The 23,302-nt window shown below is 44.8% G+C and overlaps 1 protein-coding gene across 4 annotated transcripts in view; it reads right to left on the bottom strand.

The window, feature by feature from the left end:
• The window catches only part of ADCY8 (adenylate cyclase 8), a 588,267-nt gene that overhangs the window by 35,393 nt on the left and 529,572 nt on the right, over positions 1-23,302 (bottom strand). For all 4 annotated transcript variants that reach the window (XM_033933219.1, XM_033933220.1, XM_033933217.1 and 1 more), the window contains 2 exons: positions 17,405-17,563; positions 815-961 (listed from right to left, as the gene is read on the bottom strand). In XM_033933219.1, the coding sequence (XP_033789110.1) occupies positions 815-961; positions 17,405-17,563 (306 nt within the window). The remainder of the gene's footprint in view (positions 1-814; positions 962-17,404; positions 17,564-23,302) is intronic.

Here is a 23,302-nt window from a genome sequence, read left to right as displayed (position 1 = left end):
TCCTTCTCCCCCCTCTATCTTCCCCAGTGCTTTTAGCATCCTTCTCCCCCCTCTGTTTTACCCATTTCCCTTAAGCGTGTTTTCCTCTCCACTCCACTTCCGGTTGCGTCAGAGATGACCTTTACGGCAGCCACATGCAGCTTCAATACTCCAGCTGCTGTAAAAAGGTAATTTAGACTCGGGCCACAGGGCAGGGAGGTTTGTCGGACAGGGCATGTTGTCGGTCGGTGGTTGGTCGGGCAGGAGGGCGGGTGAAAGCTCCACGAAGGTAAGGGGATCTGGCTGGCTGTGCACCCCCCCTAAGGCTGCATCTGGGGCAGACTCCCCCCCTTGGTACGCCACTGTTCTTCCCGAAGGTGCAGGGGTAGAGAGTTCCACAGTGTAGGGGCTGCAACAGAGAAAATCTTCTTTCTAGTGGTGTCATAGAAATGATTGCATAGAGAAGGGATATGTATCCCATGTCCCTGCTTCTCGGTGCTCTGTAGACACTGCCAAAGAGGAGCTAGGAACAAGCAGGATGATAACCCCCTCCCTACCCCTAAATACAGTACAAAACACAATTCTTACCTGGCATTCTAAAGACTGCCCCTTTTGCCTTTCTGTTTTAAGAACAAAGAAGGAGCCATGAAGGGAGAGGCCACTCGTGGAATGCCTAAGCGGCCTTGCAATCTTTCTCGTGTGTTGGCTTCAATGCGTAATTATTCAAATGGGAACAACAGACATAAGATACGTTGCATGCTGTTTGAGATTTATAGCATCTTGAAAGGCTGCAACCTTTGTTGGCATGCGTGTCATTCACATTCCAGCACATTACCTCATCAAAGTCTGCGATGATTTCATTCAGTAAACGCAAGCATTCTACTCCTTGGTTATTCATTTCCGTCTGGGAGTAAAAATCGGCAAATCCAGGAATGGAAGCAAACATCACGCCAACTGCATCATAGGACTGAGAATATAGTTCCTACAAGAAGGACAACAAATTGTGAGAGTAAGTTAAAAAAAAATGGAACAAACAGCTATTTCACTCCTACACAGAAGGAATGCTACAGAATATTATACACTTCTCCCTCCCTATTCGCAGGGGTTAGGGGCAGAGCCAGCCTGCGAATAGGGAAAAATCGTGAATAACTTTTGGCCGGTTCTGACCCACCCCTGGACCTTACCTGGTGGTCTAGCGGTGTTGCGGTGCAGGAGCAATCTTCCTACATTCCTGCCCCGTGCAGAGCTGTGCTGCTGAGTTCCCGTGGTCTCACGAGACTACAACAGGAACTCCCTGTTGTAGTCTTGTGAGATCACAGGAACTCACAGCATGGCTCTGCACGGGGCAGGAGTGTAAGATTGCTCCTGCCCCACGTCACTGCTAGACCACCAGGTAAGGTCCATGCGCCGATCGGCCCTCTCTGCCTCCGATTGGCCCCCCCCTGCTGCCTCTGATCGCCCCCCCCGCTGCCTCTGATTGCCTCCCTCCAAGTCCTGGGGCTGTGTTTTTTATGCCAATGAGCAATTTTCAGGGGGGAGGCCAGGGGAAAAAACCACAGATAATCAAAACCGCGAACATCGAAACCGTGAATAGGGAGGGGGGAAGTGTAGATATGTTTGTACTGATATAAGCAATCATGAAAGAATGAAACATATTTTTCCACTTTAAATTTATATTGGACTGTTTTACTGTTATCTTGAAGTGATTTTAGGTGGGAAAGGTTCCTGCCTGCTTAAATTGTTACCAGTATTCAGCAGCAATTAACCGGGCAGTGCTGCTGAGTATTGGCACTAACTGGCCTTATCAAATCCAGGCAGGAGTTGGGGAAAAGCAGGCGTTATGAAGGTGTTGGCAAAATTCAGTACCACTGAGTACACAGCTAAGCAACCAAAGAGAACTGTATTAAGGGCATTTGGGCACCTTTGTGGCACTTAGGCCTTTCTAAAACAGGTCTAGTTCCAAACGTACAAGTTCCATCCAGAATGTCTTACAAAATGTTTGATTATCGCAGCAAAACATCCATGTCTAACCCACCCTTGGGACCTCTCAAAGCCCACCCATGACATGCCTCCACCATGGCCAGCTCATGTTCTGAACGTACAGAGGCTGGAACACCTCGCTAGATGTAGAGAAAGACAGTTTCGATTATCGGCACTTGGACATCCTGGCGATTAGGACTTCCAAGTGGACGTCTATGTTTTTTTGATTATGAGCCTGTAAGTATACGAGTGTTTAATCACAAAGAAGTGGAACCTGTACAGAGTGCCAGATTCTACTCTGGCCACTTTGTTGTACTCATGTTTACTATGTTACTATATAAGAATTAGGCACGCCATTGCTATGTGCTTAGCATCAATTCTATAATGGCTTCTTGTCGCCAAGATGCTGTTATGAAATACCAGTGTAAGTTGGCATTGGTGTGCCTATAGTTAGGTGCCAACAGTTATACCAAGTTAATGGCAGTTATAACGGTTGGCATCTAATTTATTTATTATGATTTAACTGCCTTTGTGAAGAGATTCACTCTAGATGGCGTCTAACATCTAGGCGTGAGGTTTTGCATCAACTACTACCTGGTTTAAATCCTCATACCTAAATTAATAATAATAATAATAATAACTTTATTTTTATATACCGCCAACAATCTTGCGACTTCTAGGCGGTTTACAATAAAGAGAAACTGAACAGACAGCTACTTACAGAGTATGGCAGTGTTCATCTGATAGTAACAGCATTAACAATAATAACAATAGGTTGTATACTGCAGGACCATGAAGTACCATGTGGTTTACAATGGATTAGAAAATTCCATAAATTGAATGGAGCATTCATTGTTAGTGATTAGGGGTTAGCAGTTTACAAGATCAGATTTGGGTGGGATTGCGAAGGGGGCTATTGTTCTTGTTCGTTACCTAGGTATTTCGAGAACAGGAATTAGGTGCAGATCATCGATATTCTGTAATTAGTGAGCACAAATCCCTGGAATGCCCATGACCCTCCCATGCCCCCTCTCAGGCTACACCCTCCTTTTAGATATGCACAGTAACATTTATACGAGCATCTTTACAGAAAGCTCCCAGCAAGCAGCCCTCTGCAACCCGGGAGCAAGAGTTTAGATGTTTTAAAATCTGCAGCTATAGGACACGGCATCATTGAGATCTGAACAGCACAAATTTAACCATAGAGGGCATATGTGTCATAGTTGCCTACAACTGGTGATTGCAAGCCATAAATTCCTGTTAATGTCTTGCCGGCAAACTTTATGGGGATAGCATGATTTTTTTCTCCCAAGTTCTGGGGAAAACTGGGATCTAAAATAACATAGGTTTTAAAATCTGTTTGATTACACAGGGTGATTTTAAGGGTGTGGAGGGGCATCGCCCCCCCCAAATGCTGAATTGGATTAATTGCAGCCAGTTCATCACACTGAAACAGCCGTGCTGAACTGGCCATGATGAAACAGCCGCAATGAATCATCCTAGACCTGTGCCAATCAGGCATGTAAGTGCTATTATTCTGTAACTTATATGGACTATGGGGCCCAGATTCTGTACACTGCGTCCCGATTGTAGGCAGCTTTAGGTGTCCTACAGCTGTCTAATCAGTCAATTGAGATGCACATTAAAAAAAAAAATGTTACCCAGGCAGGCCGCCTATATTGAAGGCGCCTCCGGGAGCCTAGGGAAGACCGCAAGCCCGCCTAAGGCTAGGCGGCCCTAAACATCTCCCTAGTAGAGCGGGAGATGCTTTCAATGTAGGCCAGCAAAATGCTGGATGCTATATTTATCGCTGCAAAGGATCTCCCTGCCATGATTAATATAGGGGCCAAAGCTGCGGCAGCCAGTCTCCCCCCCCCCGGAATGAATGAGGTAGGATGGTGCCCAGCCCCTCCTGCCGGGAGAGCCCCCACCCCCCACAACAATCGCCGGCAGGAGGGTGCCCAGCTCCTCCTGCCGGGAGAGCCCCCACCTCCCCCACTATGATCGCCAGCAGGAAGGTGCCCAACCCCTCCTGCTGGGAGAGCCCCCCATGCGTGGGCCGCCCCCTAACCATGAAATGTTGGCCGGCCGGGTCTTCCCACTGTTCATCCAGCAGGCCTGCCTCCGTTGAAATGAAGCGGGCCTGCCCCTCTCCAGTCCATCCCACAAGATCCTGATTGGCCTAGGCGCCTAAGGCGATGAGTATAGAGGCCGCATCCACAGTAACCCGGTTCTGTAACCAGCATCTATAACATGGACGTCGGTTACAGAATCGGGTTTATTTTAGGTGGGTTTAGGCCTGATTCAGTATAGGACGTCCGTCCCGAGCGTCCTATACAGAATCCGGGCCTGGGTGCTTATGTTTAGGCGCTATTTTATGGAATTTCCTTTCATGCCTCTCGTGTTAATTTAGTGGTTCACATATTTTTTAAATTTATTTTTAGTATTTATATACCACTTAGAACCTAAATGATTTATATTCAGGTACTCAAGCATAACCTTATATTCTTGTGTTTATATTCTCACTCAACATGTACTATGTAGTGGTCTTCCTTCTTTCTTATACAGACTTCTGGTCCCATATTCACCACAAAGAACATTACGTTCATCTCAGCAACAGTTACTGATTGGCCCTTCTTTTCGGCAATTATTTCTCGATTTTCATAGGAATTCCTCTTTCTCCGTTATGGCTCCCACCCTTTGGAATTCCTTATCCTACTACCTCCGCATTGAAACATCTTTTGCGACTTTTAAGGTGCAATTGAAGTCATACTATTTTTCTTTGGCTTTCCGCTCTTGACCTTTTTCCTTACTTTACTCATGCTATGGATCACCCTTTCTTCTCGACTTCTTAGCTTATATCGTTGTTTGTGCAGAATTTCACTGGGACTTCCCTTCCCTTTTGTTCCACTCCATCCCTTGCCCAACCTTTTTGCTTTTATTGTAACCTCCCCTTTCTTTAACCCCCTTGTACCCATTTTTGTTTGCATGTTGGTTGAATTTTTTGTTTTTGTTTATTGCCTCCCTTGTTATGTCTTTTTAATTTTTGTTTTAATTTTCTTTTAATAATATATTATTATTGTAAACCGCTTAGACAAACCGTGGTTGTATTTGTGGTATATCAAATAAATTGAAACTTAAACTGACTACTGGAGCAACGATGAGAAGCTGCCCTGTCACTGACTGATAAACTGTGCACAGGAATTTGTATGCAACACTCTAAATCGCATTCAATACTTAAAGAGACGATGTGACATAAAGGAACCAGTACCACTCATATGACAGCCTGGATGACATGTTCAAAGATGCAGGGTGAGAGATTAAAAGACATCTCTACTGATGGAGAATAGAGTCATCAATCTAAAAGCACCTGAGCTGAGAGCAGAGAAGACGGGCAGACAGTATTATGCTAAATGCCCAAGAATAAGATTAAGCTGGCTTCCTTTACTGTCGCTCGGTCCAACTCTAGAAATAAAGGGTAAACAAACAAGTGCTGGAGATGCCCATCTATAAAGCTAACGTAGTAGAGAGGTCGTTTTAGAAGACATGCATGCGGTGGCGTAGTAAGGGTAGGAGGCACCCCCCCTCACGACCTCTTCTCTGTGCCCCTACTCCTTCTGCACACCCTGCTTCTTCCTATCCCCCACTCCATACTCTCCCTTCCCCCAATACCTCTAAATTTTTGCCAGCGCGAGTGGCATTTCTCCAGCATGCTCCTCACACCATTGTTGGATTTCCCTCTAACGTCACTTCCTGGCCCGTGACCCGGAAGTGATTCAGAGGGACATCAGGCTGACGCAATCAACAGGCAAGAGAAGTTGCTCGTGCTAGAGAAGACCTACAGAGGTATGGGGAATGGCGCAAGAGGGGCGTGGTGGGGCGGAGAGGTGCCGGTGCCCCCACTGACACAGTGCCCAGGGCGGTCCGCACCCCTGCCCCTCCTACTATGCCACTGTATGCATGACATTTGCATATATTAATGCCCAGCGCATATAAATAGCTATTTCAGAAAGCAGCTGTTTACACATTTAGACCTCCATGCTGCAGCAACATATGCATCCTTTGCAACATATGGATGTCAGTATCTACATACTCAAAATTCTCAGTGATGGTGCCCTTTTTTGAACTTTTTTGCTTTTATATTACTAAAATGATTGTTCCTACTGGATGCACCAGCACTTAGGAATGTATTTCCTGATGCTTTTTGCATATTTTATAAAAAGTGCTGTGTGCGTGCCTGGAGCTAGGTCTACACCTAACACAGTCCGGATATCAATATTTACACCTGATCTGAGGCAGCCGTTAAGGGTCAGTTAAGTATCCTTTCGACCTGGAATTTGAGCCAGTGGCTGAAGAGTTAATTTTACCTACCTTGCTAGGGTTTACAACTACCTAAAAATGTATTTTGAAAAGAGAGTTATCTTGCTTGGCTCCTTAACTGGCTCTTCATGGATATCCAGTTTTATAAAACCTAGCAAATTATTCATACATATTGTGGCAGCTGATATATAGACTGCAAAGGCGTCACCTATAAGTGCAAGTGTCAGCCTTACTGATTTACAAGTGCATTTATTTATTTTTTAAAAAATTCTTACCTGCCTATTTTGAGGCAGCTTACAAAATACAGTCATAGTATAAAAACAGACAGGCAAGCATTCAAAGGAATAATTTACTCTGTAGCCCCACCTCTCGTCACTTACCTCCCCCATGTTTCCCCCCTCCGTCCGTGAGCTCCGTTTGTTGGGTAAGTCCCTCTTATCTGTACTCAACTCCTCCACTGCCAACTCCAGACTCCATCCCTTCTTTCTTGCTGCACCGAATGCCTGGAACAGGCTGACTGAATCAATACATCATGCTCCGTCTCTAGCAGTGTTCAAATCCAAGCTAAAAGCCTACTTTTGTGAAGCTGCTTTCAGCTCTTTAACTCACACTCACTGTCAGATACCTATACCCGTTGCATCATGTCCTCTACCAGAATCTCCCCAACCCTGTGATGTCCTGTCTGGCTATCCACATTAGAATGCAAGCTCTTCTGAGCAGGGACCATCTATTGAATGTTAAATGTACAGCACAGCGTACGCCTTTAAGTGCTACAGAAATAAAGGAAGGCCTAGTAGCCAAAGTCCTAAACTCATACCTAGAAAACCACAGCTTACTCCACCCTACAACCACAGCACTGAGACCCTACTAGGCTCACTCATGGACACCACTAGACAACACCTCAGCACAGGCAAATAAATGCTGATTATCCAACTAGATCTCTCCGCAGACTTTGACCTGATAGACCATGACATCCTTCTACAAATACTAGACTCAGTAGGAATCAGTGGTAAGGTACTATCATGGTTTAAAGGATTCCTACAATCCAGAACATACAGAATTAAAACAAACAAAGAAAAATCCGAGCCATGGTCCAACTTCTGCGGAGTACCCCTGCAGATCACCTCTTTCTCCCACACTCTTCAACCTATACATTGCCTCCTTCGGCTCCTACCTAGACAAACAAGGCTATGCAGACGATATCACCATTCTCTTTCCGTTCAATCAACCAGCACCATCCATGGCAGACACAATACACAGAACACTTGAAACAATAGCAACATGGATGAAAGACCACAAGCTAAAACTAAATCCTGACAAAACAAACTTCATCCTACTCAAAAACAATAAAACCCCAACAGTAACAAACCTGGTCATAAACTCTATAATATACTCCATTCAAACCACCTTAAAACTCCTGGGAGTACTGATAGACAGAGGCTGTACAATGCAGCCACAAATCAACAAAACAATAAAAAAATCATTCACAGTCATGCGAAACCTAAGATAAGTTTGAAAATTCTACGACAGAAAACAATTCCAGCTCTTGGTACAATCCCTAATCCAAGGTCTAATAGACTACTGCAACATACTATATCTCTCTTGCCCAGCAACCATGATGAAACAACTACAAACAATACAAAACACAGCCCTAAGACTGGTCTACTCGCTGAAGAAATTTGACCACATCACAGAGGCATACCACGACTCACACTGGCTCCCAATACAAGCGAGAGTACACTTCAAATTTTACTGCCTACTATTTAAAGCAATAAACAGAGACATACCAGCCTATTGGAACAATCGACTAATTCAATCCACCTCAACCAGATATAGGAGAACCCACGCACCATTCACACACTCTCCAACCAAAAACGTCAACCGAAAAAAACTATACGACAACCTCCTAGTCACTCGAACTGCAATACTCGACTCTACAACCTATTGACCCTGACCACAGACTACAAAACCTTCAAAAAAGAAATAAAAACCTTGTATTAAAAAAACCCCCACATAAAACTGAACTAACACAGTCAGAACTACCCCAAGCATCACCTGCAACTACTCCTTATGTACTTCTAATATCATGACAATTCAGATATAATCCTTTGCAACTTAAAGAAATGTACAGTGGAACCTCGGTTTGCGAGTAACCCGGTTTGCGAGTGTTTTGCAAGACGAGCAAAACACTCAGCAAACTTTCGTCTCGCAAAACGAGTGTTGATTCGCTACACGAGCTCTCACTATGGTGGCCCAGGGGTGGATACCTGCCTGTGGGTGCTGCAGCCCTTGTACCACGGTGGCTTCTTTTCCCCGGTGTTCCCGTGCGGCTCTCCTCCCTCTTCGGCCGATGCCTCCGCCGTTCACCAGCGCCTCCTGGCATCTGATTCAAGCCGGCCGCCATCCTTCTGATGCATGCACAGGACCTCTGAACTCCCCCTTCAAGCCGGCGCCGCTCCAACAACACGCGCATCATGTACAAGCACGCAGGACGTCGTGCTTGTACGTGGTGCGTGTATTGTTGGAGCGGCGCCGGCTTGAAGGGGGAGTTCAGAGGTCCTGCGCATGCGTCAGAAGGATGGCGGCCGGCTTGAATCAGAAGCCGGGAGGCGCTGGTGAACGGAAAAGGCATCGGCTGAAGAGGGAGGAGAGCCGCACGGGGACCCCGGGGAAAGGAAGCCACCACGCTACAAGGGCTGCAACACCCACAGGCAGGTACCCACCCCTGGGCCACCATAGTAAACCTTGGTTGTGGAACGAATTGTTTCAGTTTACATTGTGGCCTATGGGGACATGTGCTTTGATATACGAGTACTTTGGATTACGAGCATGCTTCTGGAACGAATTATGCTCGTAAACCAAGGTACCACTGTACTAACTACTCCCAACACACTTCTAATGTCCTGACAATTCATTTGTAATCCATCTTGAACCACAAGGTAATGGCGTTATAGAAATCACTAACGTAATGTATAGAAATGATAATTAGTAGTAGCAGTAACCTTACACGATGCTGCTCTTTTCTTGAATGAGCTTCTTACTAAAATGGCTGAGGTGAAGAGTGGCCGAGTGGTAGAGCTGCTGCCTCAGCACCCTGAGGTTGCATGATCAATCCCGGCACTGTTTCCTGTGACCCTGGGCAAGTTGCTTAATCCTTCATTGCCGCAGATAAAAGCTGGATGTGGATCCCAGTTCTATGCGCTGTTCTATAAACAGTGCCCAATTTGGAATGTTTTTTATAGAATAACACTCAGCGCACATCTTTTCAGCTCCCAAATTTGGGCGTCATTTACTCAATTTAGTGCTGTGGAGGGGCATTTTCGATAGGTCGTCTAAGTCCAATTCTTAGGTTTACCAGATGTCCGGGTTCTCTGAGGAAGCCGTTCTGGTGAAACGCGTCAGAACCTTGCACTCTTCTCGGAACAAATTCATGATAAGTGTCGCTCTTTATGAGTTGATCAAATAATGACAATTTGTTTTAGTAAAGCAGTGTAACAGTACTATCAAGTGCAGTGAAAGACAAAGAGAGACGCTTTTAGGGGCGTGTCCCCGGTTGTGTATTCTCTAACGTTAAGGTTTTGAGCACTTCATAGTAACCTGGTTGAATCATTTCTACAGTAACTGTTACCGATAGGTCTGCCTGTTTGTTTGTTTTTAAATTTTCACTGGCATAGATAAAAAAAGAAAAGAAGTTCCTCGCTGCCAATGACGGCCCTCCCCAATGACCTCTGAGAAATGCGGCACTGGGAATCCCCCTCTCTAGGGAAAATTGGCAGGAGGGATGCCCACTACCTCCTGCCAACAGAGCCCACCGAACCATTCCCTACCCTCCTCCCTTGCTCCTGAAAAAAAGGCAGGAGGGATGCATCCTCCCTCCTGCCAACGGAGCTCCCCCCCAAATCATTCCTATCCTCATCCCTTCCTCCTGAAAAAAGGCAGGAGGGATGTCACCTTCCTCCTGCCAACGAAGCCCTTCCCTGAACCATTCCCTACCCTCCTCCCTTCCTCCTGAAAAAAAGGCAGGAGGGATGCATCCTCCCTCCTGCCAACGGAGCTCCCCCCCAAATCATTCCTATCCTCATCCCTTCCTCCTGAAAAAAGGCAGGAGGGATGTCACCTTCCTCCTGCCAACGAAGCCCTTCCCTGAACCATTCCCTACCCTCCTCCCTTCCTCCTGAAAAAAAGGCAGGAGGGATGCATCCTCCCTCCTGCCAACGGAGCTCCCCCCCAAATCATTCCTATCCTCATCCCTTCCTCCTGAAAAAAGGCAGGAGGGATGTCACCTTCCTCCTGCCAACGAAGCCCTTCCCTGAACCATTCCCTACCCTCCTCCCTTCCTCCTGAAAAAAAGGCAGGAGGGATGCATCCTCCCTCCTGCCAACGGAGCTCCCCCCCAAATCATTCCTATCCTCATCCCTTCCTCCTGAAAAAAGGCAGGAGGGATGTCACCTTCCTCCTGCCAACGAAGCCCTTCCCTGAACCATTCCCTACCCTCCTTCCTTCCTCCTGATAAAAAGGCAGGAGGGATGCCCCCTCCCTCCTGCCATCGGATGCTCCCCCCTGTACTTTTGGTAGAAGTTGAAGGGAAGCATAGTCCCTCCAGATCTGAGGCTCACTCATCGAAAATGATGGGGCTTCCCCTCCCCGGTGTACCATGTGATGATGTACAGGGAGGGGCCTAAGGTCTGACATCTGAGCAAATCAGGATCTTAGGTCCCTCCCCATGCATCACATGGGATACAGATGGAGGAGCCTAAGGCCCTGATTGGCTCAGACACCTAAGACCCCTTCCATGGGCATCTGAAGCAATCAGGGCCTTAGGCTCCTCCCCGTGCATCACATGGTGCACTGGGAAGGGGAAGGCCCATCATTTTTGACGGGTAAGCCTTGAACCTGGAGGGACTGTGCTTCCCTCCAGCTCCCAACATCTACCAAAGATATGGGGGGGTTGGGGGAGTGAGGGTGGGGTTCGTACGAGCATCTGGTGGCAGAAGGGAGTGGGCATTCTTCCTGCCTTATTTATTCGGAAGGGGGAGAATAGGGGATGATTTGGGAGGATCGGTGGCGCAGGGGTCCCAGACCGAATGGGGGCAAGGCATTGGGGTATTCAGCCAGGCAGGAGGGGTAGGCATCCCTCCTGCAATTTTCACTGCCATGAGTGGGGGGCAGGGGTCGTTGGGGAGGGCTATCAGCGTTGGGGACTTTTTTTTTTTAATGGGGCAGATTTGGCGTATGTAACACACAACACCTGTGCCATTAAAAAAAAAAAGGCCTAACAGCAGTGATAGGAGGTTGCTTCCCCTATCACTGCTGTTAGGGCTCTGCGCATGTGTCAATCACTCACTGAGCGAATCATTGCAAATCATTTGCATGCAAACTTGGTAGCGCATCGATTGCTGGTTCTCAATCAGCCAGAGAATTGACCAACAGCGACCCAGTCGGTATTACCGACTGACTTTAGTGCATCTAGCCCTAAGTCCTTCCTGATGTTATCAACACCTTCAGGAGTGTCTATTGTGGATTTTTGTATCATCCTCAAAGAGGCAAATCTTTGAATCTGCATATTACACATATAATTAACACTCTGGCAGATTCTCAAAACTAAAATCTACTGGATGCACCAGGGAGGAGCCTAAAGTTCTGATTGTCCCAGATAAGGAGGGGCCTTAAACTACTTGGACCAATCAGAGCCTCAGGCCGCTCATCGGTGCATTCCAGGATGCACTGGGGAGGGGAAGACCCACCAGTTTGAAGAGGCGGGCCTGCTGGCTGTTGGGAGTAGACATCCTTCTGGCCAGCCATCTAAATAAGGTAAGGGGGAGAGGGTGGTGGTCATCGGAGGCATGGGGGGGGAGTTGAATGGTGGCAGGAGAGAGTGGACATCTGTCCTGCTGCAGGAGGGGGTGCAGTTGCTTGGTGGCGGGAGAGAGTGGGCATCTCTCCCTCAGCTGGAGGGGAGGGAGTGTATCATGGTGGGTGTTGCTAGGTGGTGGGAGAGAGTGGGCATCTCTCCCGCTGTTGGTTAGAAGGTTGCTTGACTTCAGCAGCTCAATTTGTTGTTGTTGTTTTTTGTTTTTATTTGGTTTTTTGGGAGGGTTTATTCTGCGCATGTGCCCATTGCTATCACCAGCGATGGGCACATGCATATTTAGCGAATCTTCGCTACTCTCTGCCATCCTCATTTGCATAAGCGTTTTGGGGAGAATTACTCACAATTTTAAAATTGCTACTACAACGGCTGCAACAGCGGCCCGTTGATTTTTAACGCAAATTTTTGAGAATCTAGCCCTCAAGCCTTACAAAATAACCTGTTAAATGTTTAACACCCTGTAAAGAAGGAAAAGAAACTTACATTAGTATATGTTTGGAGTAGTTGAGCAGTGCCTGAACTCTGTGAGCGAGCTTTAATGGGTACTTGATAAAATAGAGTTCTCCATAATTACTAGTGGAGCTTCTTGTGAAATTGATTGTCTTACCCCTTCTTCCACGAAATCACACTAGCGGTTTTTAGTGCAGAGAGCTGCCCGGCTTGCTCCTGACGCTCATTGAGTTCCCATGAGCGTTGGGAGCAGTGCGGTCCATTCAGCGCGGCTCTGCGCTAAAAAAACACTAGCGCGGTTTCGTAGAAGAGGGGGGTTAGTGTTCTATTAGGTCCCACCTGCTCGTGGAAATCTGAAGCTTTGGCTCTGGCTGGACTTTCAAGGACCGTGGCAGGAAAATTCGTTAATGCTTTCTTCCAGGTGGCGCACCAGATTGGGGCAGTGAGGACACGAAGAAAAGTCTGCCTGTTGTTTAGTTGGTTTCGGCCAGAGTGTAGGTTTCTGTTTATCAATTTTGATTTTGCAAAAAAAAAGTGCTGTGCAGAAAACACAGCCACCTTTGTCCCCTTATGGAGTCTCACCTGATGTCAGGGTCACAGCCGAAACAAAGCCTCATTAAGTACCCCAATGTTATGATAACAAAGTGAAGGCTCTTGCCACATCTTATGATACTTCTAAAAAGTAACTTGATCTAACCTCCTTCTCTCAAGCACTCTGCTTTTAGGCACCAGGGTAAATGGGATCATGAACAGAAACATGGGCAGGGGGATGATTCACACGAATCTGCAAACCAACAAGATTTCCTATGGGGCTTACCATGGTCTTTTCTGAGTCTGCTAGCAGTTTCTGACACTGCCATGCATATGTAGTACAATGAGGTCATTATTATTAAAATGATCACTCCAAGTGATTCGCTATAATCGCCGAGTGACTCTCTAACCTCGTTGTGCCAAAATTTACCGATCGGTCTGAGCTGTCTTTGCCTTAATTTCTGATCAGTGCCTGAGAGCTGATTAGCACAGGCACTGAGAGGAAAATAAGACTTGACAGCTCAAAAAAACACAAACCCCCAATTGAAGAATCACCCGACACTGCTACCCACCCCCTCACCCCCAGCAGCGGGAGAGATGCCCACTCATTCCCACCTACCCACTGCCAAACAAAGCCTCCCCCAACACCCCCTCCCTGGCAGCGGGAGAGATGCCTACTCATTCCCACCCACCGCCAAGCAACGCCTCCCCCAACACCCCCTCCCTGGCAGCGGGAGAGATGCCCACTCATTCCCACCCACCGCCAAGCAACGCCTCCCCCAACACCCCCTCCCTGGCAGCGGGAGAGATGCCCACTCATTCCCACCCACTGCCGAGCAATGGCACCCCCTATGCAATAATGGCCCATAAAAAATTTATCACATTGTTTGTAATTCCAGGTGTAGTGTAAACTAGAAGACAATCTACTTTCTTCACAATCTTGATCATAGGCAATGTCCTGGCAAGTATACCATTGCTAGCACAGGTTTGCAACTCTCTTTCATAGATAACCACTCTACTGTTATTACTATATATCATTTCTATAGCACTGAAAGGCGTATGCAGCGCTGTATATGTGGAGGGGCCTAATCAAAAAAAAAAGTCTAAGTCCCCTTTTTGCCTAAAGCCCTAAACGCTGAAAGTAGCAGCAGGGAAATGTCCATTCTCAAAAAAACTGTCCAAAATGAGGCTTTTTTTTTTTTAGAATGGCCTACCTCTACGTTCAGCAGTTTAAACGCCCAGACCACCACCACGTCTAAACTTACAACACATTATCAACCAAAAACTAGCCTAAGTCCCAAACGCTCAAAACAAGACCTTTTAGGTGAAGGAGGGGGCCAATCCTTCGCCTAAAAGGATGCGCTACGGGCAGGAGGGGTTGGGCTCCCTCCTGCCCATATTTTAGGGGTGGTGCGCTTCAGCAGGAGGGGTTGGGCTGCCTCAGATCCCCCCCCCTCCACCAAACTGAGAAACTCAGGTTGAAAACAGGTGGAGTTTTACAGGGTGTAATAAAGTCACTGGCATAAAAAAACCTCCTCAATAATATTTCAATAGAGAAAAGCCTTGTGCAAATGCAAGTGGGATATACTCTGCCTCGTATCAGGACCCCTATGATCTGAAAATGATTTGAAAAGCCAAATTCTATTGAGTAAACAGAAAGACACCGAACATCTCGCTAATTATAAGCTGCCTCAGGATGTGAAGTCACAGTCAATCTCTCAAATCAACTCCTCGATCAAACATGGTGGTTCCCAAAACCCTTAGTGTGCCACTTTATAGGCAACTATACATGAAAGAGTTAGCCTGAAATTTGGGTGGTATCTTATAAGATTAATTTTTGTCATACTGGTGGGAGTGAATGGTCAACTAATGTTTCTGCTGGTACTGGGGTTTATTGGTGGATGTTAGTCAATGTCTAACCTTCTGTTCTCAATAATTAGGGAACATAAGGTTAAACTGTATAACACTAGCTCCAGGTGCTTAGAGCATGTCATTGTTTTACTTATTGTTATTATGATCAAATTCCTGTGATTGCGGGTCAAGTCAGGTATAATGGTCATTTTAACAGATTGTGCCTAAGTGGAGTAGAACGGGTACAAGTGGATCGATTTTTCACGCCGTCAAAAATTACAAAGACTAGGGGAACACTCAATGAAGTTACAGGGAAATACTTTTAAAACCAATAAGAGGACATTTTTTGGTGTCAGGTCAAAAGCGCACCGGGACAAAGGCGTGCGCAGACAATTGAGCGCAGCGCGGAGGTGTGTGCGCCGCACAAAATTACTGTTTTTACGGCTCCGACGGGGGTGTGTGGGGGGGAACCTCCCCCCACTTTACTTAATAGAGATCGCACCGCGTTGTGGGGGGTTGTAACCCCCCACATTTTACTGAAAACTTCACTTTTTCCCTGTTTTTAGGGAAAAAGTTAAGTTTACAGTAAAATGTGGAGGGTTACAACCCCCCAAACCACCACAACGCCGGCGCGATCTCTATTAAGTAAACTGGGGGGGGCTCCCCAACAAAACCCCCCGTCAGAGCCCCTAAAAACTGTAATTTTCTTTGGTGCGCGCCTCCGTCTTGCGCTCAGTTGTCGGCGTGCGCCTTTGTCTTTCACCGACTTGTCTATGAACCCATTTTTTTCACTCAGAGAATAGTAAAGCTCTGGAACGCGTTGCCCGAGGATGTGGTTTGAGCGGATAGCGTAGCTGTTTTAAGAAAGGTTTGGACAAGTTCCTGGAGGAAAAGTCCATAGTCTGTTATCGAGAAAGCCATGGATTCAGGGAGTCCTGCCAACTCAGCTGATCGGGGATTCCCCTGCCATGACATGCGATCGACTTCAGCGCCAGTTAGGGAATCTGGGCATTAGTCTAGCCAGTTTCCATTTTTTTTTCATATTGTAGGGAAAATAGCTTACAATAAAACTGGAAACTCTCTGGACTAAGTGTATTGAAATCCAAGCTAAAAGCCCACTTTTTTGAAGCTGCTTTCAACTCTTTAACTCCCTATACCCATTATTCCTTCTGCCAGAAACTCCACAACCTGAAATGTCCTGCCTGCATGTCCAAATTAGATTGTAAGCTCTTTTGAGCAGGGACTATCTATTGATTGCTAAGGGGCTCATAATAATAATTAAAAAAAAAAATCCAAAAAGGGGCCTAAATCGGACGATCAAAAAGCCAGATCGTCAAAGTACTGATAATCAAAGCTGGTTTTAGATGTTTCTAAAACCAGCTTAGGCCTTTCCCCAGTGACAGGATAATCGCGCGCCAGACACCAGCGCGCCGACAAGCCAGCGCTGACAATTCAGCGCAAGAAAGAAGCGCGCCACAGGAAAACAGTTTTAAAGAGCTCCGAAGCGGGGTGTGAGTGGGGACCCCCCCCCCCCCCCACACACTTTACTGCTTCGCGCGTTGCTGATGTGCGAATTGTGGGTTTTTCTGCCTTGTTCTGGAACTCTATGCCTGTGGAATGTTTAGTACTTCTCTTGGTGGACTCTGCTGATCTTTCATGAGTAGTTGTGCTGTGCTGTAAACCAGGTCGAAAGTGTAGTGAGAGTAGATTACACTAAGGGATAAGACATGTTCTATGTGCATGCCTCGTCAGTGGAGAGCCTGAAGCGGTGCACCTCACAACTGGGATTCTTCTCAAAGTGAAAGTCCGAGTTGGCCGAAGATATCAGAAATGGGCAGGGCTAATGCTGCACCTTTGATGTTCCAAACAAAACAAAAAAAACGTGGAAACCAACAATGTTCAAAAACTTTCGTTTTATTTCTTCAAAGAGAGCTAAAAACGCTATCCACATTTGTGTTTTATGGACCCAGCACAGGCCGATATTGCCAATCTCTTCTTCTTTTTAAAACTCCACAAAATTGTGTTGTCTTTTATTCTAATCATTACTATCATTATTATAAGACATGTTTATGCATACATTCTCATTTTCCATAAACATTTTTGACCTAGTTTTTCAATATATTTGTTTTCTATATGATTGTGTTTTTTGTTTTGTTTGGATTGCCATTTTTTCTGCGGAAATTTGGGTCATTTCCTTTGCTTTTCGTGTTTTGCACCATTGACGTTCCCAGCACAGCATTAAGATGTGCTAAGCCCAGATTTTAAGGGCCTTAAGAAAAAAAGGGCCCCTTTATTAGTTAAAACTCAAACAGAATTTTCTAAGAAGAAAAAGTTGCATGTTCAGTCAAAAAAACTCAAATAACATTCTTCTAGTTGCAAGGCAGAGATACAAATACTGAATAAAAAGATTTCATTAATGCACACCTCATTATCACGATCCTTCTCCAGAAAGTGACGAGCAACGTGACTAGGTAGAATGTTCCGGAGCATGTTTTCATTGTGCTCTCTTAACTCCTTCATTTCATTGATTTCTTCTTTGGCCTGGACCCGCCACAAAAAGTCAAGTCTGGCTGTGTATTCCAGCTGTATTAATTAACCAAATAAATATTATCAGCGGAATCAGAAATTGCCATGTTACATAAATTAGCAAGATATGGAATTTTTTTTTACAAAAAATGTTGACTTTGGAATTTTGAACCTGGGACAGCTGTAGTTATTTAATTATAAAATTTTATTATCTTGACCTGCCTAGAATGCGAGAAATAAATGCAAGAAATAAATGCGAGAAATAAATAAATCTACACATCTGAGCAGCCAACAAAGAAACATACAAAACCTAAGAACATGCTATATAAAACATAGGAATGGCCTGTATGTGTGTGTGGGGGGGGAAGAGGGGGGGAGAGACAACCACAGCACAGAGCCCTGCACTCCTAGGGTCTCTGTACTTATCTAAGGGCTAGATTCACTAACCTGACTTCCGTGCCCGATCCGTGCAGGCATGACCAGTTCACAAAACAAAAAAATTAAAATGAGAGCGATCGGAGGAACGCCCTCCTCTGATCGCTAGTATGTGATCCCGACGCATGCGCAGACCATCTCTTTGCCTTGTCGATGGTCTGCGCATGCTCTCTCTGCACATGAAGACTGCAGGGAGGGAGGGAGGCAGGCAGGGAGGGTGCAATCAGCGAAAACGCGGCCTCCTAAATGAGCACCATGGGGCGACGAATGGCCTTGTCTCCATACCCGCGGCAACCACTTTTTTCCCTCTCACCATTTCGGTGGGTTACTCATGGGTAACAGCCACCGTGTCATTCTCTAATTGTGTGTATATATGAAAAATGAATGGAAAAAATTGTATTACAATTATGGGGGCGGGGCCTGGAGTGGAAATTGGGTGGGATCTGCGGCGAAGCTTGCGGCCCTACCCAAACAAAAAAGCTTTCTACTGCCGATGATCGGTAGCATGGAATGTTGCTACTCCTTTTGCTACTCCTTGGGGTATTCTAGAATCTTGTTGCTCTTTGGGATTCCGGAATCTTCCTATTCTTTGGGATTCTGTATGGAATGTTGCTACTCCTTGGGTTTTGGCCAGGCTCTATTGACCTGGCCATCTCGAGAACGGGCTACTGGGCTTGTAAGGCTATTCTTATGTTCTTATTTTTCTAAAGGATAGATAGGAGTTGTAGTTTGTCATCAGGACAGAAAAGGGTTTATCACATGATCCAGCTTGAAAAGATAAAATTTCAATGGAAAAAGCTTTTGTATATGCAACCTTTTACAGTAGAAAATGTAAATAATCTAAAATGCCAAGAAAAACATTTTCTGTCAGTAAATTTAAAGTGATCAATAATATAATCAGGTATAAAACCAAACAATGTCTTGTAACAGGTAAAACTGAACTTGAATAATATCCTTGCCTCAACTAGGAGCCAATGTAGCTTCTGATAGAATTTAGTTACATGATCCAATTTTCTTTTTTTCAAATTGAAAATCAACCGAACAACCACTTTTCAGAAAAGATTAAAGATTTTTTGGCGCACCAAGACAGTCGAGTTTTGATAAGAATATGTGAAACTAAGGGCTCCTTTTACTAAGCCGCGTTAGGGCTTTAACACACGGAATAGCGCACGCCACTTTGCTGCACGTGCTAGACCTTAACGCCAGCATTGAGCTGGCGTTAGTTCTAGAAGTGTAGCGCGCGGTGTAGCACGCGGTAATTTCCTGCATGCGCTAAAAACGCTAGCGCACCTTAGTAAAAGGAGCCCTAAGGCATATTTTTTTGGATATATGATTTTTCTTCTGTTTTCTATTGTACTCTGATTGTACTGTATATGTGATTTTTGTGCCTTGCCTAGAAACATGATGATTGGGAGGATTAGAGATCTTTGAAATAAGTAATACTGTAAATATTGTTTCATAAGCACTGAAAGTATATTTGCTGCTTCACTTGATTGAATAATTTCTGAATTACATTTTTCTCACTTCAATACAGTTAAAACAGGAAATGGAAGGTAAAGTACCCTACTTATTTCTCAGTTTTCTTTAATTCTATTTTCTCCTTTGATTCCTTTTTTGAAATTTAAAATGACTGAATTATAGGAGTGAGTTATAAAATTTGATGGTAAAAAACATGTCAATTAAGTTTAATGGATGCTTGCTTTTATAGACTAAGCTGGCTATAAAAAAAAATAAAAAATAGAATCAATGTTAAATGGATGGTACTAAAGATGAAAAATGGACATGTATTTTTCCTGATATGACGCATGCTGGACTTTAAGGGAAAACTCTGGTACTCCACCAGACTGTAAACTGTTCAATTGAAATTATAACATAAGAACATAAGAATAGCCTCACTGGGTCAGACCAATGGTCCATCAAGCCCAGTAGCCCATTCTCACGGTGGCCAATCCAGGTCACTAGTACCTGGCCAAAACCCAAGATGTAGTAATATTCCATGCTATCGATACAGGGCAAGCAGTGGCTTCTTCCGTGTCTTTCTCAATAACAGACTATGGACTTTTCCTCCAGGAACTTGTCCAAAATTTGCTTAAAACCAGCTACGCTATCTGCTCTTACCACTTCCTCTGGCAACGCATTCCAGAGCTTAACTATTCTCCGAGTGAAAAAAAATGTTCTCCAATTGGTTTTAAAAGTATTTCCTTGTAACTTCATCGAGTGTCCCCTAGTCTTTGTAATTTTTGATGGAGTGAAAAACTGATCCACGTGTACCCGTTCTACTCCACTCAGGATTTTGTAGACTTCAATCCTATCTCCCCTCAGCCGTCTCTTTTCCAAGCTGAACAGCCCTAACCGCTTTAGTCTTTCCTCATACGAGAGGAGTTCCATCCCCTTTACCATCTTGGTCGCTCTTCTTTGAACCTTTTCTAGCACCACCATATATTTCTTGAGATAAGGAGACCAGAATTGAACGCAATACTCCAGATGAGGTTGCAACACGGAGCAATACAGGGCATTATAACATTCTTAGTCTTGTTAACCATCCCTTTTTTAATCATTCCTAGCATCCTATTTGCTTTCTTGGCTGCTGCCACACATTGGACAGAAGATTTCATTGTATTGTTTACGATGACACCCAGATCCTTTTCTTGGGCGCTAATCTCCAAGGTGGACTCTAGCATCCAGTAACTGTGATTCAGGTTATTCTTCCCAATATGCATCACTTTGCATTTGTCCACATTAAATTTCATCTGCTACTTGGACGCCCAGTCTTCCAATTTCCTAAGGTCCGCCTGCAATTTTTCACAATCTGCATGCGTTTTAGCAACTTTGAACAGTTTAGTGTCATCTGCAAATTTAATCACCTCACTCGTCGTTCCAATTTCCAGATCATTTATAAATAGGTTAAATGGCACCAAGTCCAGTACAGACCCCTGCGGCACTCCACTGTTTACTCTCCTCCATTGAGAAAAATGACCATTTAACCCTACCCTCTGTTTTCTATCTGATAACCAATTCCTAATCCACAACTTAACTTTGCCACCTATCCCATGGCACTTTAATTTTCTCAGGAGCCTCTCATGAGTAACTTTTTCAAAAGCTTTCTGAAAATCTAGATACATTATATCAACCGGCTCACCTTTATCCACATGTTTATTCACACCTTCAAAGAAGTCAAGCAAATTTGTGAGGCAAGATCTGACTTGGCTGGACCCATGTTGTCTACGTGCTCCACAATTTTATTTTTTTATAATCGTTTCTACCATTTTGCCTGGCACCGTAGTAAGGCTTACTGGTCTGTAATTTCCAGGATCTCCCCTGGAGCCCTTTTTAAAAATCGGCGTAACATTGGCCACCCTCCAATCTTCAGGCATTTTTTTATTTTATTTTCTATACCGTTCTCCCTGGGGAGCTCAGAACGGTTTACATGCATTTATTCAGGTACTCAAGCAGTTTTCCCTCTCTGTCCCGGTGGACTCACAATCTATCTAACGTACCTGGGGCAATGGGGGGATTAAGTGACTTGCCCAGGGTCACAATGAGCAGCGTGGGTTTGAACCCACACCCTCAGGGTGCTGAGGCTATAGCTTTAACCACTGTGCCACACTCTCCCCAGATGATTTTAGCGACAGGTTACAGATCACTAACAGCAGGTCAGCAATTTCATTTTTGAGTTCTTTTAATACCCTGGGAGGTATACCATCTGGTCCTGACGGTTTATCACTTTTTAACTTGTCAATTTGGCTCAGCACATCTTCCAGATTCACTGAGATTTCTTTCAGTTCCTCCGCATCATCACCCTTGAAAACCATTTCTGGATCAGGTAGATCTCTTACATCTTCTTCCATAAAGACCGAAGCAAAGAATTCATTCAGTCTTTCCACTATGGTATTATCCTCCCTGAGCACCCCTTTCACTCCTCGGTCATCCAACGGTCCCACAGATTCCCTCATAGGTTTTCTTCTTCTGACGTACCAAAAAAAATTGCTATGAGTTTTTGCCTCTTTTGCAAGTTTCTCTTCATATTCTTTCTTAGCTGTGTTTATCAATGCTTTACATCTAACTTGCCAGTGCTTGTGTTTCTTCTTATTTTCTTCATTCGGATCTTTTTTCCATTCTTTAAAGGATGTTTTTTTGGCTGTAAATAGCCTCTTTCACTTCGCCTTTTAACCACACGGGCTCTCGTTTCCTCTTCTCTCCACCTTTGCTGATACGTGGAATATATCTGGTCTGGGCTTCCACAATGGTATTTTTAAATAACATCCACACCTGGTTTACAGTTCTAACCTTTGCAACTGATCCTTTTAACTTCTTTTTAACCATTTTCCTCATTTTATCATAGTCGCCCTTTTGAAAATGAAACGCCCCTGCAGTAGATTTCTTTTGCAACAATACTCCCGGTATCAGCTCAAATTTGATCACATTATGATTACTGTTTCCCAGTGGACCGTGAAACGAACAAGATCCGTTTCAGACCGAACACATTTAACTCCCGTACTATGTTTTGCATTCCACTAAGGACCAAATCTAAAATAACACTCTCTCTCATTGGTTATAAGCCACTAGCATGGTACATTACTAAAATAAACAGAGGGGAAAATGGAATAATCTAGTCTAATCTAATCAGGACTTGTTAATCACACTTTTCCAATTAAGGTTCAAGGTAATTTACAGGTTAAGAGGCCCATGTTGCAATTAGGGAAAATTTACAATACAGAGAAGCAAGTGAATATTGTTTCAGAAGGGAAGATACAATACAGTATTAAGATACAATACATTATAAGGATACAATGCAGTTCAAAGGAAGGTTACACTGTTGTAAGAAGGAAGCATCTAAGTTATAATGTGGCAGCTTGCTTGCACTGCTTAGGTAGTAGTGCAGAGTAGAGAATAACACAGGGACAAATTTTTTTCCATCCCTGCGGGCACTCATTTCCCAGCCCGTCCCAGTAAGTTCTTTTCCTGTCACTGCCCCTTCCAGTAAGCTCTGTCCTCATCTGCACAGGGCTCAAACAGTTTAAAATCATAAGCACTTTAAAATCACTTTAAACACTTTAAAATCATCCGCAAAAAGCAAACCTTACCTTCTAACCCTTCGGCAATGTCACTCACAAACATACTGAACAGAATCGGCCCCAGCACCAATCCTTGAGGTGCTCCACTACTTGCCTTTCCTTCCTCTGAGCGAATTCCATTAACCACCACCCTCTGGCATCTGTCCATCAACCAGTTTCTTTTTTTTTGGTTAGGAACTCAAGGGGAGAGACCCTCACCCAGGAATCTCAAATCCGAGAGCAATTTGTTGACTTTTATAGCGCACTTTATGCGAAGAGGGACTTCACGATAGAGGAGCGGGATCGC

Source organism: Geotrypetes seraphini, chromosome 2 (assembly GCF_902459505.1).
Source record: "Geotrypetes seraphini chromosome 2, aGeoSer1.1, whole genome shotgun sequence".
Classification (NCBI taxonomy): Eukaryota; Metazoa; Chordata; class Amphibia; order Gymnophiona; family Dermophiidae; genus Geotrypetes; species Geotrypetes seraphini.
The sequence above is the reverse complement of the archived record's forward strand: the minus strand, read 5'-3'. Positions and strand labels throughout refer to the sequence as shown.